This window comes from Nilaparvata lugens, chromosome 9 (genome assembly GCF_014356525.2).
Source record: "Nilaparvata lugens isolate BPH chromosome 9, ASM1435652v1, whole genome shotgun sequence".
Classification (NCBI taxonomy): domain Eukaryota; kingdom Metazoa; phylum Arthropoda; class Insecta; order Hemiptera; family Delphacidae; genus Nilaparvata; species Nilaparvata lugens.
The window spans coordinates 3,199,169-3,220,513 of record NC_052512.1 but is presented as its reverse complement, the minus strand read 5'-3'; the positions used below and the strand labels follow the sequence as shown (position 1 = coordinate 3,220,513).

The 21,345-nt window shown below is 36.3% G+C and overlaps 1 protein-coding gene across 2 annotated transcripts in view; it reads left to right on the top strand.

The window, feature by feature from the left end:
* Positions 1 to 21,345, top strand: part of LOC111043756 — a 107,735-nt gene that overhangs the window by 27,113 nt on the left and 59,277 nt on the right. For both annotated transcript variants that reach the window (XM_039435406.1, XM_039435407.1), the window contains exon 3: positions 6,171 to 6,417. In XM_039435406.1, the coding sequence (XP_039291340.1) occupies positions 6,171 to 6,417 (247 nt within the window). The remainder of the gene's footprint in view (positions 1 to 6,170; positions 6,418 to 21,345) is intronic.

Below are 21,345 nucleotides of genomic sequence, written 5' to 3'. Positions count from 1 at the left end.
GCCAACGCTCGTTCAATTATACAGTACAATAATAGTATAGTACAATATATTATAATAGTATACAATTAATATAGTACAATAATTGTAGGGATGGTAATTCTATTTTGACGTATGATGTTATCATCATATGAAAGTAATCATGTGATTGATTTAAAAAGCAACATCGTTAATTAAATAAATACTAAACAAGTTTGTTTTTACGAGAAAAGTTCAATGTATAGATCAAGAAAATGTAAAATGTGAATGTGTGAAACTAATAAAAGTTTTATTGATTTGTAGATTAATATCCTACATAATTATTTTATACAAACTACAGTCTCAGATTAAATGAAAAAGATGTTGTCAGCTGTAAATAATTTACTAAGTTTTGAAGAACTCCACAGCTCTATGTAAATTTTGACTGAGTTTTCTCCTGAACTACGGTTTGTAAAGCCCAGCACACACACATCGATTCTTGATTGTACGATATTTTGTCTTCCTTATAAATTCTATCAGATTAAACGTAACTTGGCAAACATCATCTGTTTGAAATCATCTGTTCAATCCAATCCTATACTATTAAACGAGCAATTTCTTTTTACATGTTTAGATGTTTGGATGTTTAGATGTTTATATATATCTGTATCTCGAAAACGGCTCTAACGATTCTCTCAAAATTTGAACAAGGTAGGTTTGTTATATGAAAATTCGATTGCACTAGGTCTCAACCTATTTATAATATTGCCTAAGAAACAGGGAGCCAAGACATGTGGTGACTATAGAACCATCAGCCTCATGAGTCACATGTTGAAGCTGTTCCTTAAAATTATTCATCGGAGAATCTACAAGATTTGTGAAGAAAGAGTCGCAGACACACAGTTCGGCTTCATGAAGGGAGTTGGTACAAGAGATGCCTTGTTTTGTCTACAGGTCTTGTTCCAACGCTGTAGAGACATGAACTGTAATGTTTTCGCATGTTTCATCGATTACAAGAAGGCATTCGATAGGATTCAGCATGTGAAAATGATGGAGATCTTGAGGAGCACAGGAATGGATGAGAAAGATCTTCAAATCATTCAAAACCTGTATTGGAATCAGTCTTCTACTATAAGGATCAGTGCAGAGGAGCAGACCAATGCAGTTGACATTCTTCGAGGCGTTAGGCAGGGCTGCATCCTTTCACCATTGATATTCAATCTTTATTCAGAGGAAATCTTCAGGGAGGCCCTTGAGAATACTGAAATGGGAGTATTGTTAAATGGAGAAAGCTTGAACAACATCCGATATGCAGATGATACTGTAATTTTCGCTGACAACATGAACAGCCTGCAGGAGCTTGTGAACAAGATAGGAGGCGTCAGTGAACAATATGGCTTGGAGATAAATGTAAACAAAACAAAGTTCATGGTGATAAGTAAGGGAGCAGTGGGAGGATGTGACTTGATGCTTAACACCAAGCCGATAGAGAGGGTGCAACAGTTCACGTATCTGGGAACCTTGATCAATGAGAAATGGGATCATTCTCAAGAGGTGAAATGCAGAATAGAAAAAGCGAGGGCTGCATTCAATCAGATGGCAAAACTGTTCAAGAGTCACAACCTTAATATGCACATCAAAATAAAACTCCTCCACTGCTACATTTTCTCAATACTCTTCTATGGGATGGAGTCATGGACATTGACCAAGTCAACTGAAAAAAGACTCGAGGCTTTTGAGATGTGGCTGTATAGAAGAGTGTTGAGAATTTCATGGATGGACAGAGTGACCAACAAAGCTGTATTGGAGCGAATGGATAAGGATTTGGAAGTGATGAACATCATCAAGAGCAGGAAGCTTGCATATTTCGGCCATATAATGCGTAATGAAGTAAAATACGGCCTGCTGAAATCCGTTCTCCAAGGAAAGATCTATGGCAGAAGAGGACCAGGAAGAAGGAGAATATCATGGCTGAAAAACCTGCGTACCTGGTTCTCCAAAACTACAACAGAACTTTCCAGGATGGCTGTAAATAAGATAACCATAGTCAGGCTGATCGCCAATATTCGGAAACAAATAGGCACTATCAGAAGAAGAAGGTCTCAACCCTGAGATAACTCGCTGAAGGACATTGAAAGGATAAATATTTTATTGGAAAAACAGCTGGAAATTTTGTCGTCTGTCGATATTAATGGAAGAGAGTGAACGAGTGCATGTGTGGGATCATCGAGCTGATCTCATGAGAAGAGAAATTCGGCAAATAAACCTATTTTCAAATATGGGTGATTGTAAAAACACCACAAGTGTATTTTTTTCATAAATTGACTTTTTTGCCATTTAACATTTGTAATAGATTATTTTTGATTAGCAAGAAAAATCGCTAAATGAAAGGATTTTATAGGTCTTGAGCAAACAGTTGCTCTATTATCGCCGGGTGCGATAGCAACAAGTGAAAGATTAGAAAATAATGGGTATCCTGGCTACAACTAGAACATCCAAATAGAAAAGAATTTTATTTGCTATTGAATTATATAAAATATTGGAATTTTGAGGTTAGGCTATAATACTTACTGGTTGGCAACCTAAATAATCAATCAAGCCGTGTAATTTGAAATTTAGCCAGACACCTTTGGCAAATTTTTGTGGTAAACAAATAGCATAACTACTAGAGGATTTGATAGCCACATCGCATGCTGTTGTAAATGGAAATACAACTTGAAAAGTTTATAAAAATTTATTGTATAAAATGAGCATGTACAAAATACATAAAATAAATAAAAATATTGAGGAAGTATGTATATTCATTAGGCGCATGGATACATTTGTAACTTTTAGATGAACCAATCAAATTGCAGTAGTTGATGGGCGGCAATAACAAGCCGATTCAAAAATAACCATCAGTATTTATATAAATGATAAGAATTTATAAGCTATCACTACTCAGTTCATGTATTGGATGTTATCCGAGTAATTATTAAATGTAATACCTAAGATATAGGTAATAGCCTAACAGATTGGCACAGACTATTTGATTTTTATAATGGCGTAGTAGTTGAACATTTAAATATATGCAAATTTGGAAGATGGAAGTAGGATGGTAGAGAATAGGGGTAGATCAGAGCCCACTTGCTTGCCAGACGCCACCATGGAATGTCACTAAATTCATAGAGCACAAGTCCCTTTTTTGTTAAATTGTATGTTTGAAAGATTTGAAGTTAAATTCATGAATTAATTTTTATAAGACTTAGTTATGCTGTATTAAGGCGTAAGTCATTGAGATATTTATTTATTCCCTTGGAGAAGACGACTTCAGCCACCAGAAAATCCAAGACAACAGGAAATTTGGATTGCCACCATCATCTTGAGAATTTCAGCACGTGAGTGATAATTATCAAGAAATATATAAATCTAGGGCTCCCTCAGTGCTTAGAGTGAAATAAAATTAAAAAAAAAGCTAGCTCGTCGAAGGGCTATATAAATATTGAAATTAATATAGAACTTGCGCAAGTCTTAGAAAGTTCAAAAACGTATTTTACTAATTAAGAAAACTATATCAGATTTATATGCCTAAGGATACACAGAAGAAGGAAATATTTAAATTCAATGTTGTAATATATATATCTCAGGGCTAAAGGTTCGGCCTCTGGTGGAAATTAGATAAATCAATTTATCCGGTGAACATGAGCAATATATCTTTATAATTTGCTAATAAAATTAATGATTGAGTGAGCATATATATATATATATATATATATTTATAAATTGGAGGTTTATAATTTATCAATTGATTATTTTTATTAATTTGGAAAAAAAATATATATGAGATTTTAATCGACAAGCAGCAGCAAGTTGATAACTGAGCTGCATAATCTGAATGCATATTATTAATGATTTAAGAAGCACATGGTAACTTTTCGTGCTAAAAAACTATAAACTAATTTCGAGCTAATCTGTGATACTTTCTTTTTTATATATATTTTGTTCTTATTTTTACTGTTGCTTGTTGCTCTATACATGGATGTATTTATTTATTCGTTGATATTTGTGTAATATATTTATATAAATTTTTATGGTGTATCCTTTATTTGATTCCTTACCTCCATGCATGACCAATCTCATTTTAATCTATCTAGTTACCAGTATTAAAATATTAATAAGATTACCATCCGACTATATTCTTCACCGAATAAGTTGTTTAAGACAGTGATATACAGCATTGATAGTCAAATCTTTGGAAATAATACGTTCCAGAGATTTATATAAATTATCCAATATCATTAAATATGACCAGAAGAGTCTCAAAATTATAGCATTAAGTTGTAGCAGTGCAAATTCTCGCATCTATACTTGCGGATTTCAACAAATCAGTCACAGAAATTGTGAACTGTTGGAGCAGCCGACGTCAGTAACCGGCAAGAGCCAGTAAGATTTTGGTATAATATATATTCTAAGAACCACAACAAGGGTTATATAATTTATTACTTATGCTCTATCGACTACAGCCAAGCAGGGCAACCCGTTATTGAAAAAAATAACGTGACACATTCTACAGGTCAAACTACACATTTGAGTGTAAAAACCACGTATGGTCCATGTTTCCTTGCTGAGTTATAAGGGTTTGAAAAACACATTGGTTGTAAAAATACCACAAGTCACTGAACATATGGTGTTTCTACAATCAATGATCGCAGATGATCTGGAAAACATAACCTAAATTTTCAGTTCTGTTTGGTTTAGTCTAGTTTGAATCATTGCTTGTATTTGCCAGTTCTCATTGTTTATGATTGTAGAATCATGTCAAGCAACGAAGATAGCTGTAGTGAAAATTTAGTTTCTTCTTTTCTATGTGATTATGTAGGTAATGAAGTAGGTCCTGATGTTAAGACACTATTGTTATTCAGTGACAACTGTTTTGGTCAATGCAAAAACAATACTATAGTAAGTTTTTGTAATGCATTAGTAGAGACTGAGCGGTTCAACGAGGTAGTGCAGTATTTCCCCATCAGTGGACATTCGTTTCTACCTTCAGATAGGGCTTTTGGAACAATAAAACGGAAGTTGTTGAAGATTGACCGCATCTATACCGTTAGAGAATTTACTGAAATAATATGCAGTGCATCGAATAAATTCACAGTAAAAGAAGTTTCAACGTCTGACATCCTAAATTTCAAAAACTGGTGGCCAAAACTTCATAAAAGATCATGCCTTTCTGATTGTTCTTATGGAAGAAATGTACAGGAGGAACAAAAAATCAGATTCCAAATTGCTAGTTATTCTGAATTTGAACATAGTGTTGATTTTGTGGGGGAAGTTCAATGTAGACATTTCATTGATGGTCTGCAAACTCTCATCTTTAGCATAAAAATTATCTCAAAACGTGTGTTTCCTCTCCAATTTCCTCAAGAACCTTCCTACACAAACAAGCTTCCTATCAATTTTAAGAAAATGATTGATCTAAAGAAAATGGAACATTATATTCCAGAACATGTGAAGAATTACTACAATGAACTCTATGAATGGCCCGTCAATGGAGAAGGCATTCAAGAGGATATTGAAAATGAAATTTTTGACGAGTGAAATTTGTAGAAATATATTCTTTTTTATCAAAAATTTTAAGTAAAATCATTTTTGTATTCCGAGAGAGCAGAATAAACTTCAATTCCAATTCAATGAAAGTGTGTTATCAATCTGAATTAACATTATCTATTCCTCTCAAATCATTCTAAGTAATGAAAAAAGGTTGACTGTAAAAACACCACATGTTCAGGCTTACATTTTTCATTTTCCTGGTTGATATAATACATGAATATTAATGAAAAATTGGAATTAGAGTCACGATTTGATCTTTAATAAAATGGATGAAACAGATTTTTAAAAGATAACCAGCATTTTCCAAAAAAATGTTTTTGTTGTTTCCCAAAAGTTTCAAAAACGTTACTTGTGGGCTTTTTATAATCACCGATTCTTATTTCTCTCCTTTTTAGAGAACATGTTCACTTCAGAAAGTCCAAAATAGTAACTAGATGCTGTTAGTGTAGAATAGTACATAGTATATTAACAAATATTGTAGCAGACATAGTATATCATTCTAAATCGAATTCATAGTATATTATCTATTTGTAATTGATGATGTCTTTGTTTTTTGAAGTTTGGATAAATTGTTATTTTGATGAGTGATAGTAGCTTAGCCTAATTCGGTCCAATTTGTTCTGCAGACAAACGATTCATACCCAAGATCATGTGATTTCGGCAGAGGGTGATACCGTGGATGCCACAACTGATGTGTTGAGTCAGGACACCACGACACAACAGCAGCATGTGATGCACAGAAAGGACACCACTGAGGAGACGACCAACTCAGACACCGGCAAATACACCAACGTCAAAGTTCTGAAGCAGCTGACGGGCAGAGGGAAGAGTTCGACCGTTCAACAGGAACAGGAAATTGGAGACTATGCAATCGTAGGCTGCATTTCTTTATAAATCAAACCTTACACTAGTTGTTGTTGTTCTTCTTCTTCTTCTTCTCTTCTTCTTCTTCTTCTTCTTCTTCTTCTTCTTCTTCTTCTTCTTCTCTTCTTCTTCTTCTTCTCTTCTTCTTCTTCTTCTTCTCTTCTTCTTCTTCTTCCTCCAAAATTATGTTATGAATGAATGAATGAATATGAATAGTTTGCTTTTATTTTTACAACATGGAACATAAACAATAATTGTATACAAAGAAAAATTACAGTTATTAACACCAGCATTAAACGCTTGAGCCTGGTTTTCATTAGTAGAGCTAGGCTCAACTCACACTTGACTCAGGTCGAGAAGTGACTCACTCTAGTCGAGAGCATTGTGTTTTCAAATGGTGATGTCGCGGAGACTGAATCGACTGGTCTCCAGTGTCACCATTTTGAAACACAATGCTCTTGACTAGAGTAGAGTCTCTTCTCGGGAACGCGACTAGGTGCCACCCCGACTACTTGACATCCCGTCAACCAGTCCCCTTTCAAAATCGGTTTTTAGGGAACAAGTTGACGTGAGCCATCCTCGTCTACTTATCTCCTTTCTAAGGAGGTGACAACTAGTCGGGAGGACATTCTGACACGAAGGTGCGAGGTGTCAAGTTGTCGTTTATGGTCATGACTAGTTGGCACCTTCGGTCCAGTAGGTGACAACTTGACGGCAATGATATATTTTTACGAGGGTACAAGTAGTCGCCTATGGCCAAAATGACCAGGTGTCAGGTAGACCAGGTGACACCTAGACAGCGACCCCTCTTCTAGACCTGAGTCATGTAAATGTGAGTTGAGCCCTAGTGGTAGAGTTCTCTGGGCAAGTACTAACTATCTTGTAAACTCTCCCAATGAAAACGTTGATGGTAGAGTAGAGTCATGGTCTACTAGTTTAGAAAGAGTACTAGTTTTTAGTAGAGTAGAGTGGGATAGCACCGTCGAATAGTACTCTACAGCCTCTTTCACACAATAGGAGACGTGCAACTTGAACACTGAACAGTGTTCACGTTTTTTTATCGAAGTACATTCAGTCTAATAGTGTCTTTCACATGGGGATCCCGAGCCAGGAGCCGCCTTTTGGTTTCTTTCACACAGTAGAATCCTCACTCCTGAAGATCATATTTCATATTTTGCAGCTCTCCTGTGCTTTCACATAGGGATCTTATGAATAAGCCGACAGATCTAACAACTACACCGACGTTTGCTCAAAGTATGACTCATCACTTTTTCTCAAAGACTAACTTCCTTAAAAATATAGATAGAAGATTTCTGATTTCGGATTTAGATTCAGCAACCCCAAATTCTTCAAAGCGTGAGCCCATTTTCAAAAATACCCGAAAACAAGGGAGTTATAGCTGTTTTCAATATAGCTTTCCATTATCATATGATTATAATTATAGTAGACGTACTAAGATAATAATACTCCTGCCTCACAAAGGGACAGGCAAAGGTTTCAAGAAGTTTTTGAACACCTGAGAAGTTTAAACATAAACATTTTTAATTTTTAAAAGTTCTAGTTTTCCAAAAAAGTATTTAACTATGAAAAGATGAATCCAAATATGAAATCATAAATCATCTCCACTCATCACCCAATAAAATAAGAGGAAAAGGAATGTTGTACAGTAAACTTCACTGAATTTTAATTATCATTCAACAATCCAATTTATCAGGTTCAAATCGTTGAATATAACTTTAAATTCCCAGCAATTATTGACCATTTCTTTTTAACAATCAGAAAAATCTATTATGAACATACAGTATAAACATTGTGCTGATCTGAATCGATCTGTGGTAATAATAGGAATTGAAAGAATAGAAAATGTCATGCCATTCCAAGTGAAACTGATGTCTGTGTATTAGAACTGCTGAGTGGATAATGCATACTGGAAAAGTCATGAATAAGTCAGACCAGCCTGGCAACTTTGATGCTTTTGAAACCGGAATCTTGTTTTATTTTTATTAAAGAATGATACGGAATGAAAACCATGTATCATAGTACAAAGCAGTTCGATATTTTGTATCATGAGTAAGATTAACATAATCATGGCTTGTCGATTTTAGTCACTGAGCTAAATCCTCATTCCTCAGTCGTAGAACTATGGACCAAGCGCGAGCATTTGCTTTTTATGTCATATACTGTCGACACAAACCTCGCGTCAAAAACGGCTAGCAAGAGCTAGACTCCATTGGGTTCATCCTATCAATAAACTTCGTGATAACGCAGGAGTTCACGCCACACTGTTCAAAGAACTCAGACAGGCCGATAAAAAGTTTTTCAACTATTTCCGCATGTTGTCCAAAACATTTGATGAACTCCTTGAGAAGGTGAAGGATAAAATTCAGCTGAGAGATACAAACATGAGGAACTGCATCCCATCCGAACATCGCGTAACGACAGGTGTCAAAGTCAAGTCAAGTAAACAACTGACAAGTCAACAAGTGTCAAATGGAGAAGTGAGTGAGCAAGCACAGTGTTGCCATAATGCGAAAAGCATAACAATTGTACCAACTATTCTAAATTATCATACTGTATTTCGTGAAGCCATGCTTTGTTAAAGCCAGTCACTCAGAAAGAGTTTTTTTGTTGTTTGATGTTTTGTCGTCCTTATGAATTCTGTTGAATCAAACATAATGTTATTCAAGAAGTTGTGCCGAACCTGTTAGAATTCATAGGAACGGTAAAAAATCAATTTTACGAAAATCTATGTACATGTAACTGGATGTAGAAGATCAATACGATAATGTGTATCACAATTCAATCACATAAATGTTTAAGTGAAAACATTGGGCGCAAACCTTCTGCCATGAGGAGACAAATAAATTTATGAAAAGCTTGATATCTTGAATAGTGATCTAATATTTGTTACAGGTTTTTAGTCTAAGACATAATATGTCTTGGACTAATTTTTTATGTTTCTTCAAACTGCAGGAAAACTTTGGTTTTTCAAAGTTATCTTACTCCCTTATTTTGGGGTATTTTCAGAAATCAAGATAAATATCCTACCAAATTTCCTACACGAATACAGTGTAAGTTGTATTATAATAGCTACAGTACATATGTACTGTATAGTACAGTACCTGTTTGTTTTTACTGTATAATTATATGATAATAGAAAGCTTTATTGAAAACAGCCATAACTTCCTTGTTTTCAGATATTTTCGAAAACGGGACTTTGGGGTCACTGAATCCAAATCCAAAATCAGAATCTTTCTATCTTCATTTTCAAGAAAGATAGTTTTTGAGAAAAAGTGGTGACCAGAGAGACATAGAATCACCATGTGAAAGCGGCGATTTGTCCGCTAGTATCTCGATCCAAGCCGGTTTCTGCTTGCCTTGAGGGGGAAAGATGTGACAAAAGGAGGTTCCTGGCTCGGGGTCACCATGTGAAAGACACGATTTGACTCAATGTACTTCGACAAAAAAACGTGAACACTGTTCATTGTTCAAGTTACACGTCTCCTATCGTGTGAAAGTAGCCTTAAGCCTTGTACACACGTCCGTACGGATTCGCGCGAACAATCGTATGTACACATGCCTCGGAATTCACTGTACGTCCTTGTGGACGCGTTCCACGTATGCCTCGGCATTCAAAAAGCTATCTGATTTGCAGATGACAGGAAGACATGGTAGATGTAAATTTTCCACATCATGACAACAATGGCGTCATACCATAATTGAAGATAATTATTACAAAATGCAGCTGTATCATTTATTTCAATGACTTGTATAATAAAATCGAAAATAAAACTTAACAAACGATGTTGGTGGGTTGAACGATTGTAGGTTGAACTAAGAAAATAAATTGCTACATGACATAAGATATGAGATTGTCAATTCAAACTTAATTAGTATGTCAAAACATTATTTTGTTAATATACTGAATCTAATCCAACTAGTTATCCAAACAAATGATATGATCATGAGGGAAGCAATAACTTTACAAGAACGATTGGCCCTAACTTTGAGATTCTTGGCATTAGGCGATTCATTTGTTGGTTTCCAATATCTATTCTGAATCTCAAAAAAGAAAATTTCTACAATAATTCCAGAAGTTCTGATGACCTAATCAAAGCACTTAACACTGTTCTACAAAACTGACAGTCTTCTTTAACGGAATTAGCCATAAATTGAATCAAATACTGAATTGCTGCCCATTTTAAACTAACTCTACTCATACACATGACAAAACAAGATTCTTCAAAAGATTTTAGCTTCAAGATTTACTTCAAGGAATACTAGTTCAAAGTTAGCCTAGCTATCTAAAACCTATAGCCTAATATCATATTGAAGATTACAATTTTAATTACCAACTCTGATTGATAACATAAAACAAACACAAGATGATTTGATAGCCACAGTAAGATAATATGTGAGCTATACTTTTTTGTAGGAACCCTGTAGAGAAGCTATTTTCACTTGAATTATGCAGTTCTAAATTTGTTAATCATGATACAAATTATATACTCCATGCATGTTTCTATTTAAATATTTGACAATTCACATACCTACTAAAAGATTACAAAAATCCTACAATTTACAATAATTAGTTATTGGATCACAATTTGATTTGACATTCATTAACCTAATTCATTGGAATTAGGTTATGACGCCTTCAATGTTTACGTTTTGCCTCACCCGTATGGCAAAAACGCGTCCACACGTACATTCAATGCTCGCCCGAGGCGCCTTTGAGCACGCCAAAATACCGACAGGGTTCTGGTTCGCCCACATGCCTCAGCGAACAGTGTCCAGACGTGCGAATGCAAGCCCATACACGTATGCTCACCCGAGGCAAACGTAAGTGTGTACACCGTTGAAGTCACGTCATTTCCCCTAGAGGCAAGCAGAAACCGGTCTTGATTGAGATACTAGCAGACAAATTGCCGCTTTCACATGAGGATCCTACGTCTCTCCAGTCATCACTTTTTCTCGAAATCTATTTTTCTTGAAAATGAAGATAGAAAGATTCTGATTTCGGATTTGGATTCAGTGACCCCAAGTTCCTTCAATTACAAGTCCCATTTTTGAATATACCCTAGAACAAGGAAGTTATGGCTGTTCTTAATATTCTTTCTATTATCATATAATTATACAGTAAAAACGAACAGGTACTGTACTTACTAAACTATACAGTATACATACTGTAGCTATTATAATACAACTCACACTGTATCCGTGTGGGGAATTTGGTGGGATATTTATCTTGATTTCTGAAAATACCCAAAAATAAGGAAGTAAGATAACTTTAAAAAACAAACGTTTTCCTGTCGATTGACAAAACGGATTGAAGATTAGTCTAGTCATAAATTATGCCTCAGACTAAAAACGTGTAACAGATATCCAGACCACTATTTAAGTTATCAAGCTTCTCATTAATTCCTTTGTAGCAGTAGGTGTGCGCCCAACGTTTTCACTTAAACATTTCTATGATAATCATTAAATTGTGATAGAACACATTTTTGTATTGATCTTCTAAGTCCAGTTACATGCACATATTATATTTTCGTAAATTTGATTTCTACCGTTCCTATGAATTCTACCAGGTTCAGCGCAACTTGTTAAATATCATTATGTTTGATTCAACAGAATTTATAAGGATGGAAAAAATCGAACAACAAAAAATCACTTTCTGAGTAACTGGCTTTAACAAAACATGGCTTCACTAAATACAGTATGCTAATTAAGGATAGTTGGTACAATAGTTAGTTTTTTGCATAATGGCAACACTGTCGTTTCATTCATATATTTTATATCTGTATCATTCTTGATTAAAAATAAAAAGAGATTCCGGTGTCAAAAGCATCAAAGTTGCCAGGCTGGTCTGGTCTATTCATGACTTTTTCAGTATGAATCATCCACTGAGCAGTTATAAAGCCGGCTCCAGACATGCATCATTCGTCAAGCAGCGAATGTTCGGCGTTTGGCGAACTATTCGTCTTGCTATTTGCCAATTAACGATAACACAACTACACACATGCGTGGTTTCTCAAGCACTTGCTCGCTTTGGGAATAGCTGATATTCACCAACTGAATGTCATCTACCATCAAAATGGATTTCGATATTGAATATGTTTTTCTTGCTTATCCTGCTTTTATTAATAAACCAAACTAAACCAGAACCCCGGTCAATAATTGTATAGGACATGAAAACAACTAGAATTTTAACTTCAATTGATTAAAAAAATTGTAGAAGTTTCTTATACATTATTTAAAGAATTCAGGTAATAATTCAGTAACCTGGACAGGACTGATTATTATCTAGTGATCATCAAGATTTGTTATTATTCATCAACTAGCAGGTAACCTGTGCTTTGCAAGGCTATATTTTGAAAGTTGACAAACTGAAAAATTAAGCATGTGGAATCTTGAAGAGCTTGAAGTAGGCCTAGAACTATCCTCGGTTAATTATATGCAGAATTTCAAGTTAATTTCAGTCCATTAGTCTAGGCGTGATGATGCAGCAAACATAATTTTCCTATCCCGTACATGTATAAGCCATTTTTTTCCTTTTTTCCTTATTAAAATATAGATAAGCTCTTCAACTTGGCACTAACATAATAACGTGACAGAACTCAAGTCTTGTTTAGAAACCTTCCTCAACTCAATGCCAACCTTACAAAATTGGACTGGTTTTTAATTTAGTTACCAATTTTAACCATCTGATTTTTATATCATTTACCTACCAAGCTATGTAACGAATTTCATCAAAATCGTTAAAGCTGTTTTTAAGATCCGCTGGACATAAATACATACCCATATAACCACATAGCCACATAACATATAACCACATATCCACATAACCATATATTCACATAGCCACATAACCATATAAATATATAAATACAGAAATTGCTCGCTCAATATAATAGTACATTAACATAAATGGTATGTAAATTTCATACAAACATTCGTCTACTTCAATGTGTGCCAAAGTTCGACACTGTTGGGAAAACAACAAGCACTGATGTTTGATTCAGCGAGTCGCTGCTCGGTGTTTGCAGAATACCGCATGTCTGGAGTCGGCTGAAACAACGAGCATGAATGTTCACTGCTTGCCGAATAGAAAAACATCCATCCACACTACTCGAGATCCAGCAAGTCGCTGCTTGGTGTTTGCAGAATGCCGCATGTCTGGAGTCGGCTGAAACAACGAGCACAAATGTTCACTGCTTGCCGAATAGACAAACATCCATCTACACTACTCACAATTCAGCAAGTCACAAACATATAACCATATAACCACATAGCCACAAAACATATAACCACATAGCCACATAACCATATAATCACATAGCCACATAACCATACAAATATATAAATACAGAAATTGCTTGCTCTATATAATAGTATATTAACATATATGGTATGTAAATTTCATACAAACATTCATCTACTTCAATGCGTGCAAAAGTTTGACACTGACAAGAAAACAATGAGCACTAATGTTTGCTGCTTGCCGAATAGACAAACATCCATTCACACTACTCGTGATTCAGCGAGTCGCTGCTCGGTGTTTGCAGAATGCCGCATGTCTGGAGTCGGCTGAAACAACGAGCATGAATGTTCACTGCTTGCCAAATAGACAAACATCCATCCACACTACTCGCGATCCAGCAAGTCGCTGCTCGGTGTTCGCAGAATGCCGAATGTCTGGAGTTGGCTGAGTCAACGAGCACTAATGTTTGCTGCTTGCCAAATAGACAAACATCCATCCACACTACTCATGATTCAGTAAGTCGCTGCTCGGTGTTTGCAGAATGCCGCATGTCTGGAGTCGGCTGAAACAACGAGCTTAAATTTTCACTGCTTGCCAAATAGACAAAAATCCATCCACACTACTCGCGATTCAGCGAGTCGCTGCTCAGTGTTCGCAGAATGCCGCATGTCTGGAGTTGGCTGAATCAACGAGCACTTATGTTTGCTGGTTGCCGAATAGACAAACATCCATCCACACTACTCGCGATTCAGCTAGTCGCTGCTCAGTGTTCTCAGAATGCCGCATGTCTGGAGTTGGCTGAATCAACGAGCTGCTTGCTGCTTGCCGAATAGACAAACATCCATCCACACTACTCGCGATTCAGCGAGTCGCTGCTCAGTGTTCGCAGAATGCCGCATGTCTGGAGTTGGCTGAATCAACGAGCACTAATGTTTGCTGCTTGCCGAATAGACAAACATCCATCCACACTACTCGCGATTCAGCAAGTTGCTGCTCAGTGTTCGCAGAATGCCGCATGTCTGGAGTTGGCTGAATCAACGAGCACTTATGTTTGCTGCTTGCCAAATAGACAAAAATCCATCCACACTACTCGCGATTCAGCGAGTCGCTGCTCAGTGTTCGCAGAATGCCGCATGTCTGGAGTTGGCTGAATCAACGAGCACTTATGTTTGCTGGTTGCCGAATAGACAAAAATCCATCCACACTACTCGCGATTCAGCGAGTCGCTGCTCAGTGTTCGCAGAATGCCGCATGTCTGGAGTTGGCTGAATCAACGAGCACTAATGTTTGCTGCTTGCCGAATAGACAAACATCCATCCACACTACTCGCGATTCAGCGAGTCGCTGCTCAGTGTTCGCAGAATGCCGCATGTCTGGAGTTGGCTGAATCAACGAGCACTAATGTTTGCTGCTTGCCGAATAGACAAACATCCATCCACACTACTCGCGATTCAGCAAGTCGCTGCTTGGTGTTTGCTGAATAAGGCATGTCTTCAGCCGGCTCAATACAAACATAAACATCAGTTCCATTTCATTTGGAATATAATGACATTTTTTATTCTTTCAATTCCTATTATTACCATAGTTCGATTCAGATCAGCACACTGTTTACACTCTATATTTATAATAGATTTTTCTGATTGTTACAAAGAGTTAGAGTCAATGATTACTGGGAATTTTGAGTGATATCCAACAATTTGAACCTGATAAATTAGATAGTTGAATGACAATTGTAATTTAGTGAAGTTTACTGTACAAGATTCCTTTTCCTTGTATTTTATTGGGTGATTAGTGGAGATGATTTCTGATTTCATAGTTGGATTCATCTTTTCAACGTGTACATTTTTCTGAGAACTAGAACATGTTTAAATTTCTCTGAGAACTAGAACTTTTAAAAATTTGTATTGTTCATGTTTAATGTTCAAAAACTTCTTTAAATCTTTGCCTGTCCCTTCGTGAGGCAGAAGAATTATTATATTAGTAAGTTTTTACTATTTACTATTATATGAAGGGAGCAATTTCTGTACATATTTATATATTTGGTTATTTATATGGTTATATATTTATGTTCAATGGATCTTGAAAACGGTTCTAACGATTTTCACGAAATATGAAACATAGTAGGTTTATGATATAAAAATTCGATTCCACTAGGTATCATCCCTGGGAAAACTGGCTAATGGACATGAAAATGAAAATAATTATTCATCCTTGGAAAAACAGATGATAATTTCGTCATCTGTCGATAACAGAAGATGCGTGTGTGGGCGAGAGACAGAATTATGTTCAGCTGTTCAACTATTTGCAATCAATAAACTTATCTCACGAGAAATATTAATCTAGAAATTTAATTTTTATTTATTTTATTTTATTCAATTCTTCACGTAAAAATCACAAAAGCAGAGCTAGGCTCTAGTGATGTGTGAAATGTCATTTAATTATTCAAAATGGGAAAAAGAAAGAAAAAAACCATGAATGTGGATCACTTATAAACCCACTGTCATACCCCAACCCAAGGCAAACCAACTATTACATAAATAGAACACTAGCAGTGACCATACTATATTGGCAAATCATGTAGAGGCTATCTTCTCAAAAAATTCCTCAACTTTATAGGGACACACACCTATGAGAATGGTTTTTAATTTTTTCTTAATAAACCAGGAGTAGCACTTTTCTTGACTATCTGTGGTAGGACATTGTAAACCTTGATGCCCATGTAATAAGGGCCCTTCTCCAAGAGAGTCAGCCTGTGCCCTGGATACCTGAGTCCCCTGAATCGCGTGTTATATAAATGCGCCACTTGTCTCTCCTGGAAACGGTCCTTATTTCTAAAAACAAATAGAGCTAACTCTAAGACATAAACTGACGGGGCTGTAAGGAGGGAGTGTTCTCTAAATATGGGTCTGCAAGAACATCTGTCTGTCAGGCCGAATATTCGCCTCAAAGCTTTTTTTTGAGTCCTGAAAATAGATTCAAATTCTGTTGTTCTGCCCCAAAAAATGATACCAAAGCGTAGATGGGATGCAAAATAAGCATGATACACAATTAACGCAGTACTTGTACCTGCAACCCTGGAGATCACACCCACCGCAAATGTTGCTCTACTCAGCTTCCTCAACAGTTCAGAAGAGTGAGACTTCCACTTCATATCACTATCCAAGAACAATCCCAGAAAAGTGGTTCCATCAGAGGGCTTCAAGGTGGTATCTGAGTAGTTTAACATGAAACGTTCCCTGGGCATTTCAAGCATGAAAAGGCACCAATTTGGTTTTACTAGGGTTCAATGACAAACCATTATAGTTGAACCACTCATTAAGCTCATTCAAACAAGTTTTTGCTCCCTCAATCAAAGAATCAACATTTCCACCCTCAATGAGAGCTGTTGTATCATCAGCAAATAGAGTTAGATCATAATTAACAAACTTTGAGATATCATTTACATATACCAGATAGAGCAATGGTCCCAAAATAGATCCCTGTGGAATACCCCGATTCATTGCCAACCAAGTAGAGTTGAAAACCATTCCATCAGCAACAACTGAAACCCTATGGTATCTACCCCGCAAGAATGATTGCAGCCACAGAAATTCAACTCCCCTCACACCATAGTGCCACAACTTGGACAAAAGCAGGTCATGATCCACGCAATCATAGGCCTTGGACAGATCGCAAAAGATACCAAGTACCTTCTGCGATCCATCCAAAGCACTAAGAGCCTCCTTATTCAGTCCAAACACAGCATTGTCAATACCTCTACCCCTCCTGAATCCAAACTGGGAATCACAGAAAAGATTATTTCTCTCAAAATAGGAATTCAACTGAATATGAACTGCTCTCTCAAATATTTTTGAAAATACCGTTCCCAGAGAAATTGGCCTGAAGTTTGACATTTCCTGTGAATCACCCTTCTTATACAGTGACTTTATGGATGAGAATTTCCATCCTGAGTATTGGACAATGACCTGCAGTTTTATTATTACCAAGTGTATTTTTGATAACCCTCCAAGTTGTCTTTGTTACATTGCTGGAAGAAGTAATGCAGTGAGATAGGAATTTCCTTTTTGCCAATCTTATAACATTTCTCAGAATTAGTTTATATTTCTTGAAATATTCCATAGTGGTAGGGCTAGGATTGCAATGCAACATCTCAAGAATTTCCCTTTTGCGTTTACATGATACCTTAATACCTTTAGTCAGCCATCCCCTACAAGCTCTGTCACCAGTGTTCACCTTGAATGTTTTCAATGGAAAAGACCCCAAGAAACATTGTCTATAACTATGAAAAAACCTTCCAAAACCCTCCAAACAAGAAGTGGCCCTCAAACAACTCTCCCAAGTCTCCCTTTCCAACAGTGAGGTAAAATTTTTAATAGCAGGTTCTGGAAAATACATAGGATCCTTTAATTTTCAAAGCAGCTTCAGAAACCTGAAAGAACAATGCATGATGGTCTGACAGCCCATATCCAGAGTAGTACAGTTCAAATTACTTATTTCTAAGTTTGTCAAAATAATATCTATGCAAGATATAGATGTGTGATTGCATTGAAATTGAACTCTTGTAGGGGAATTATTCATAGGTCCTAAATGATAAGAAGAACATAGATTCAGGAACTTTTTGCTATTATTAGACTTTTGATCCAATATATTAATATTAAAGTCGCCACAAACAAATATACTTTTCTTTATTGACTCAAGACGTAATCTTTCAAAAAGCAATTCAAGACTAAATAAAAATTCCTTAAATGAAGCATTGGGTGGCCTATAGATTGAAAAACTATAACAGTGCCCCTTCCTTTTTGAAAACAATCATCCCTCAACTCCACTGCCGAAATCTCAAGCAAACACTCCACTGACAAACCGCCAATATCATCTCTCACTAGATAAGAAATTTCATCTCTGAGTAGAAGTGCAACTCCTCCTCTAGCCTTATTTTTCCTACAAAAAAGAGACCTCAAGGAATAGCCAGTGAGAGAGTTTAGGATACCTGAATTTGCCACCCCCAGCCAATGCTCACTCAAACAGATTGCCAATGGTCTAAGCTTATATGTTTCAAAGGTAGCCTCTATTTCATCAATTTTCCCTGCAAACCCCTGGATATTCAAACACATAACATATGACCTGTCGAGTCCATTCAGATCCATAATCTCACCTTGTTCCACCCTTGACCCATTACTTTCATCTATTAAGGACTCTTGCTCTGTTAAATCTACACAATTATTTACCTCTGTCATAAAATTCACCTCTTTTGTAGAAGTGTTGTCTATATTCCTCTTCTGAACATTATCTTTATTCATGTCATTTATTTGCCTTGATAAAAAATAATTTTTATCATAGTTGTCATGACTAATCAGTTTGAATCAATCAGGTCACATGTCTCAACAGATTGAATATTGTGTGAAGGTTGTATGGTGTCTTTAAATGCAATTACATTATTCTTTTTCTGCTTGTAAAGGCTGCCGTTTTCATGTGTCTGTTCTATCTGCTCTCTTTTTTCTGTTATGATACCCGCTATCAATTTGCATACTGTTTTCTTTCCCAACCTGTTCATATGAAGGCCATGCCGAGTAGGTATGCTTAGTCGGTTCAAACATCCAGAGATCGACAATTTTAACGTTACTCACATACTGAATTTTTCGGATGGCTCTATTCAGTTTAGTAATCATCAAATTTATGTGTGAGTTAGCAAATAAGTCGTACCTGTAAGGAATAGTAGTAATAATTAAATTTCTATTAGCATGTTCCTCCATAACCCTGACCAGCCACCTCAGATACACCTTAATATGATTCTCAGAAAAATCATCAGTGACACTATTTGTACCTCCTATTATAATCGTCCATTCATTTTCCCTATTTGGACTAGTTTTTATCTGAGAATCGTTTAATATAGATTGACATATTTCTTCAATAGGAGCTCCAGGAGCTACAAATGAGGTGCAAGTAATATTTGAGGGCAAGGCCTGATCCAGCAACTCACGGACTCCCCTCCCATGACTATCCGACCATATGTTAATCTTCACTTCATCAGATCTCCTAAGATTGCTCATACTACTTCTGCATGAAAATTTATCTGTGGAATTCATTTGGATCGGTTTCATTTCTTTGAATAGAGCAATATCATTTACTAGATCACTAATTGTTCGCTGAAGACAACAATTTGTCTCCTCTGTTCTGAGTAGCTGTTGGCGACTCTCCAACAGATCTCTCTGTAGAGCCATAATATCTTCTTGAAACCTATCGTTAACATTTTTTAAATAATCAACAGATTTGCGATGCAGATTCAATAATGATTCAATAGTTGAGGAGTCTTCCACCCCAGTGGATAGCGACTTGGTCCGTTTCTCACTCTCGCTGTCCTCTTTCAAATGCGAGTCATATACAACATCAGAGGAACCATCAGTCTGTGATGCGATATCTATCATGTGCTTAGAGTTGCTGTTACAATTTCCATCACACTTCCTATTTGTAGTAGCTTCCTCTCTTTCCATCAATTGCTGCTCTAGTTCTACTGCTCTATCTGTCAACGCATTTTTCATGTATTCCAGTTCAGCCACTCTTTGCCTAAGATATTTATTTTCCTCTGAAATAGATTTATATTTTGGAGTTTCCGGTGTAAGTGTTACATAAGGCGAGAGTAATGATGTGAGTGAGGACGGGCCTGTCGAATTTGCATCATCGCTATCAACATTTTCTTCTTGTACGTCTAACACCCGTTTAGTTGCTGGTGGATCATGATTGTGTTTACATGGCTCTCCCACCACTTTAGATTTAATAGAGTCAGTTCGAATGCAGCTTGAGCAGTATTTATTAGTACAACGCCATACAATTTCCCCTGAGCGCTGTTTGACTGCCCTACTGTACCGGAAATCTTCAAATACAATTCCTGGCTGCCCTTTAGCAGTCTTTATAAGTTCAAGTGCCATTATTATCGTATGCAAAGACTATTGAACTTGAACAAAGAGAATATTGCGACTCTTAAACACAATTCTTACAGTAACAATATTCAAATGCAACTCAATACCAGTAAGAAACAATACGACTAGACAGATACATCAACACCAATTTATTTGCTAAAATATTAAATGTGATGGAACTACTCTAAATATAGAAGTTAGTATTGAAAGAAAAATGAATGTCCCAGGTATCAATAGTAATTACAATAGGTACTGTATCCTGTAGATTGGGAAGCAGAAAAATTTAAAGTTATTGCTATTGAATGAAAAGGAGATAGCGGTTATCTGACTCGAACAAAAACCAGTCTTATCTTCACGATAATTTCACTTGCGCATCAAACCCTGACAAACGGCTTTCAGACTCTCTCCGTCCCCAACTCCGCTCCACCAATAACCGGAAAAAATAATTATTTCAATTATAACAATCAGGCAAAAATAATGCGAAATGTATTAATGTTGGTCGTGCCCTGTCATGGCCCAGGCCACGAGCAACTGCCGCAAGATGCGATGTTTACAGATATTCCACAAAGCAGCTCGCCAATTCAACATCCATTTCGGCCTGTACAATATCTGTTTAACGTGAAAAATAGCGATGATGTTTATTACAGAACATAGTTAAAACGGAATTTGGTTCTGGAAAGGAGTGATCTGAATCTATCACAATGGTCTGACACGTTTAAAAAGGTTTAGATTATTCAAATTTATTGTTGAAATAAAGTAAGT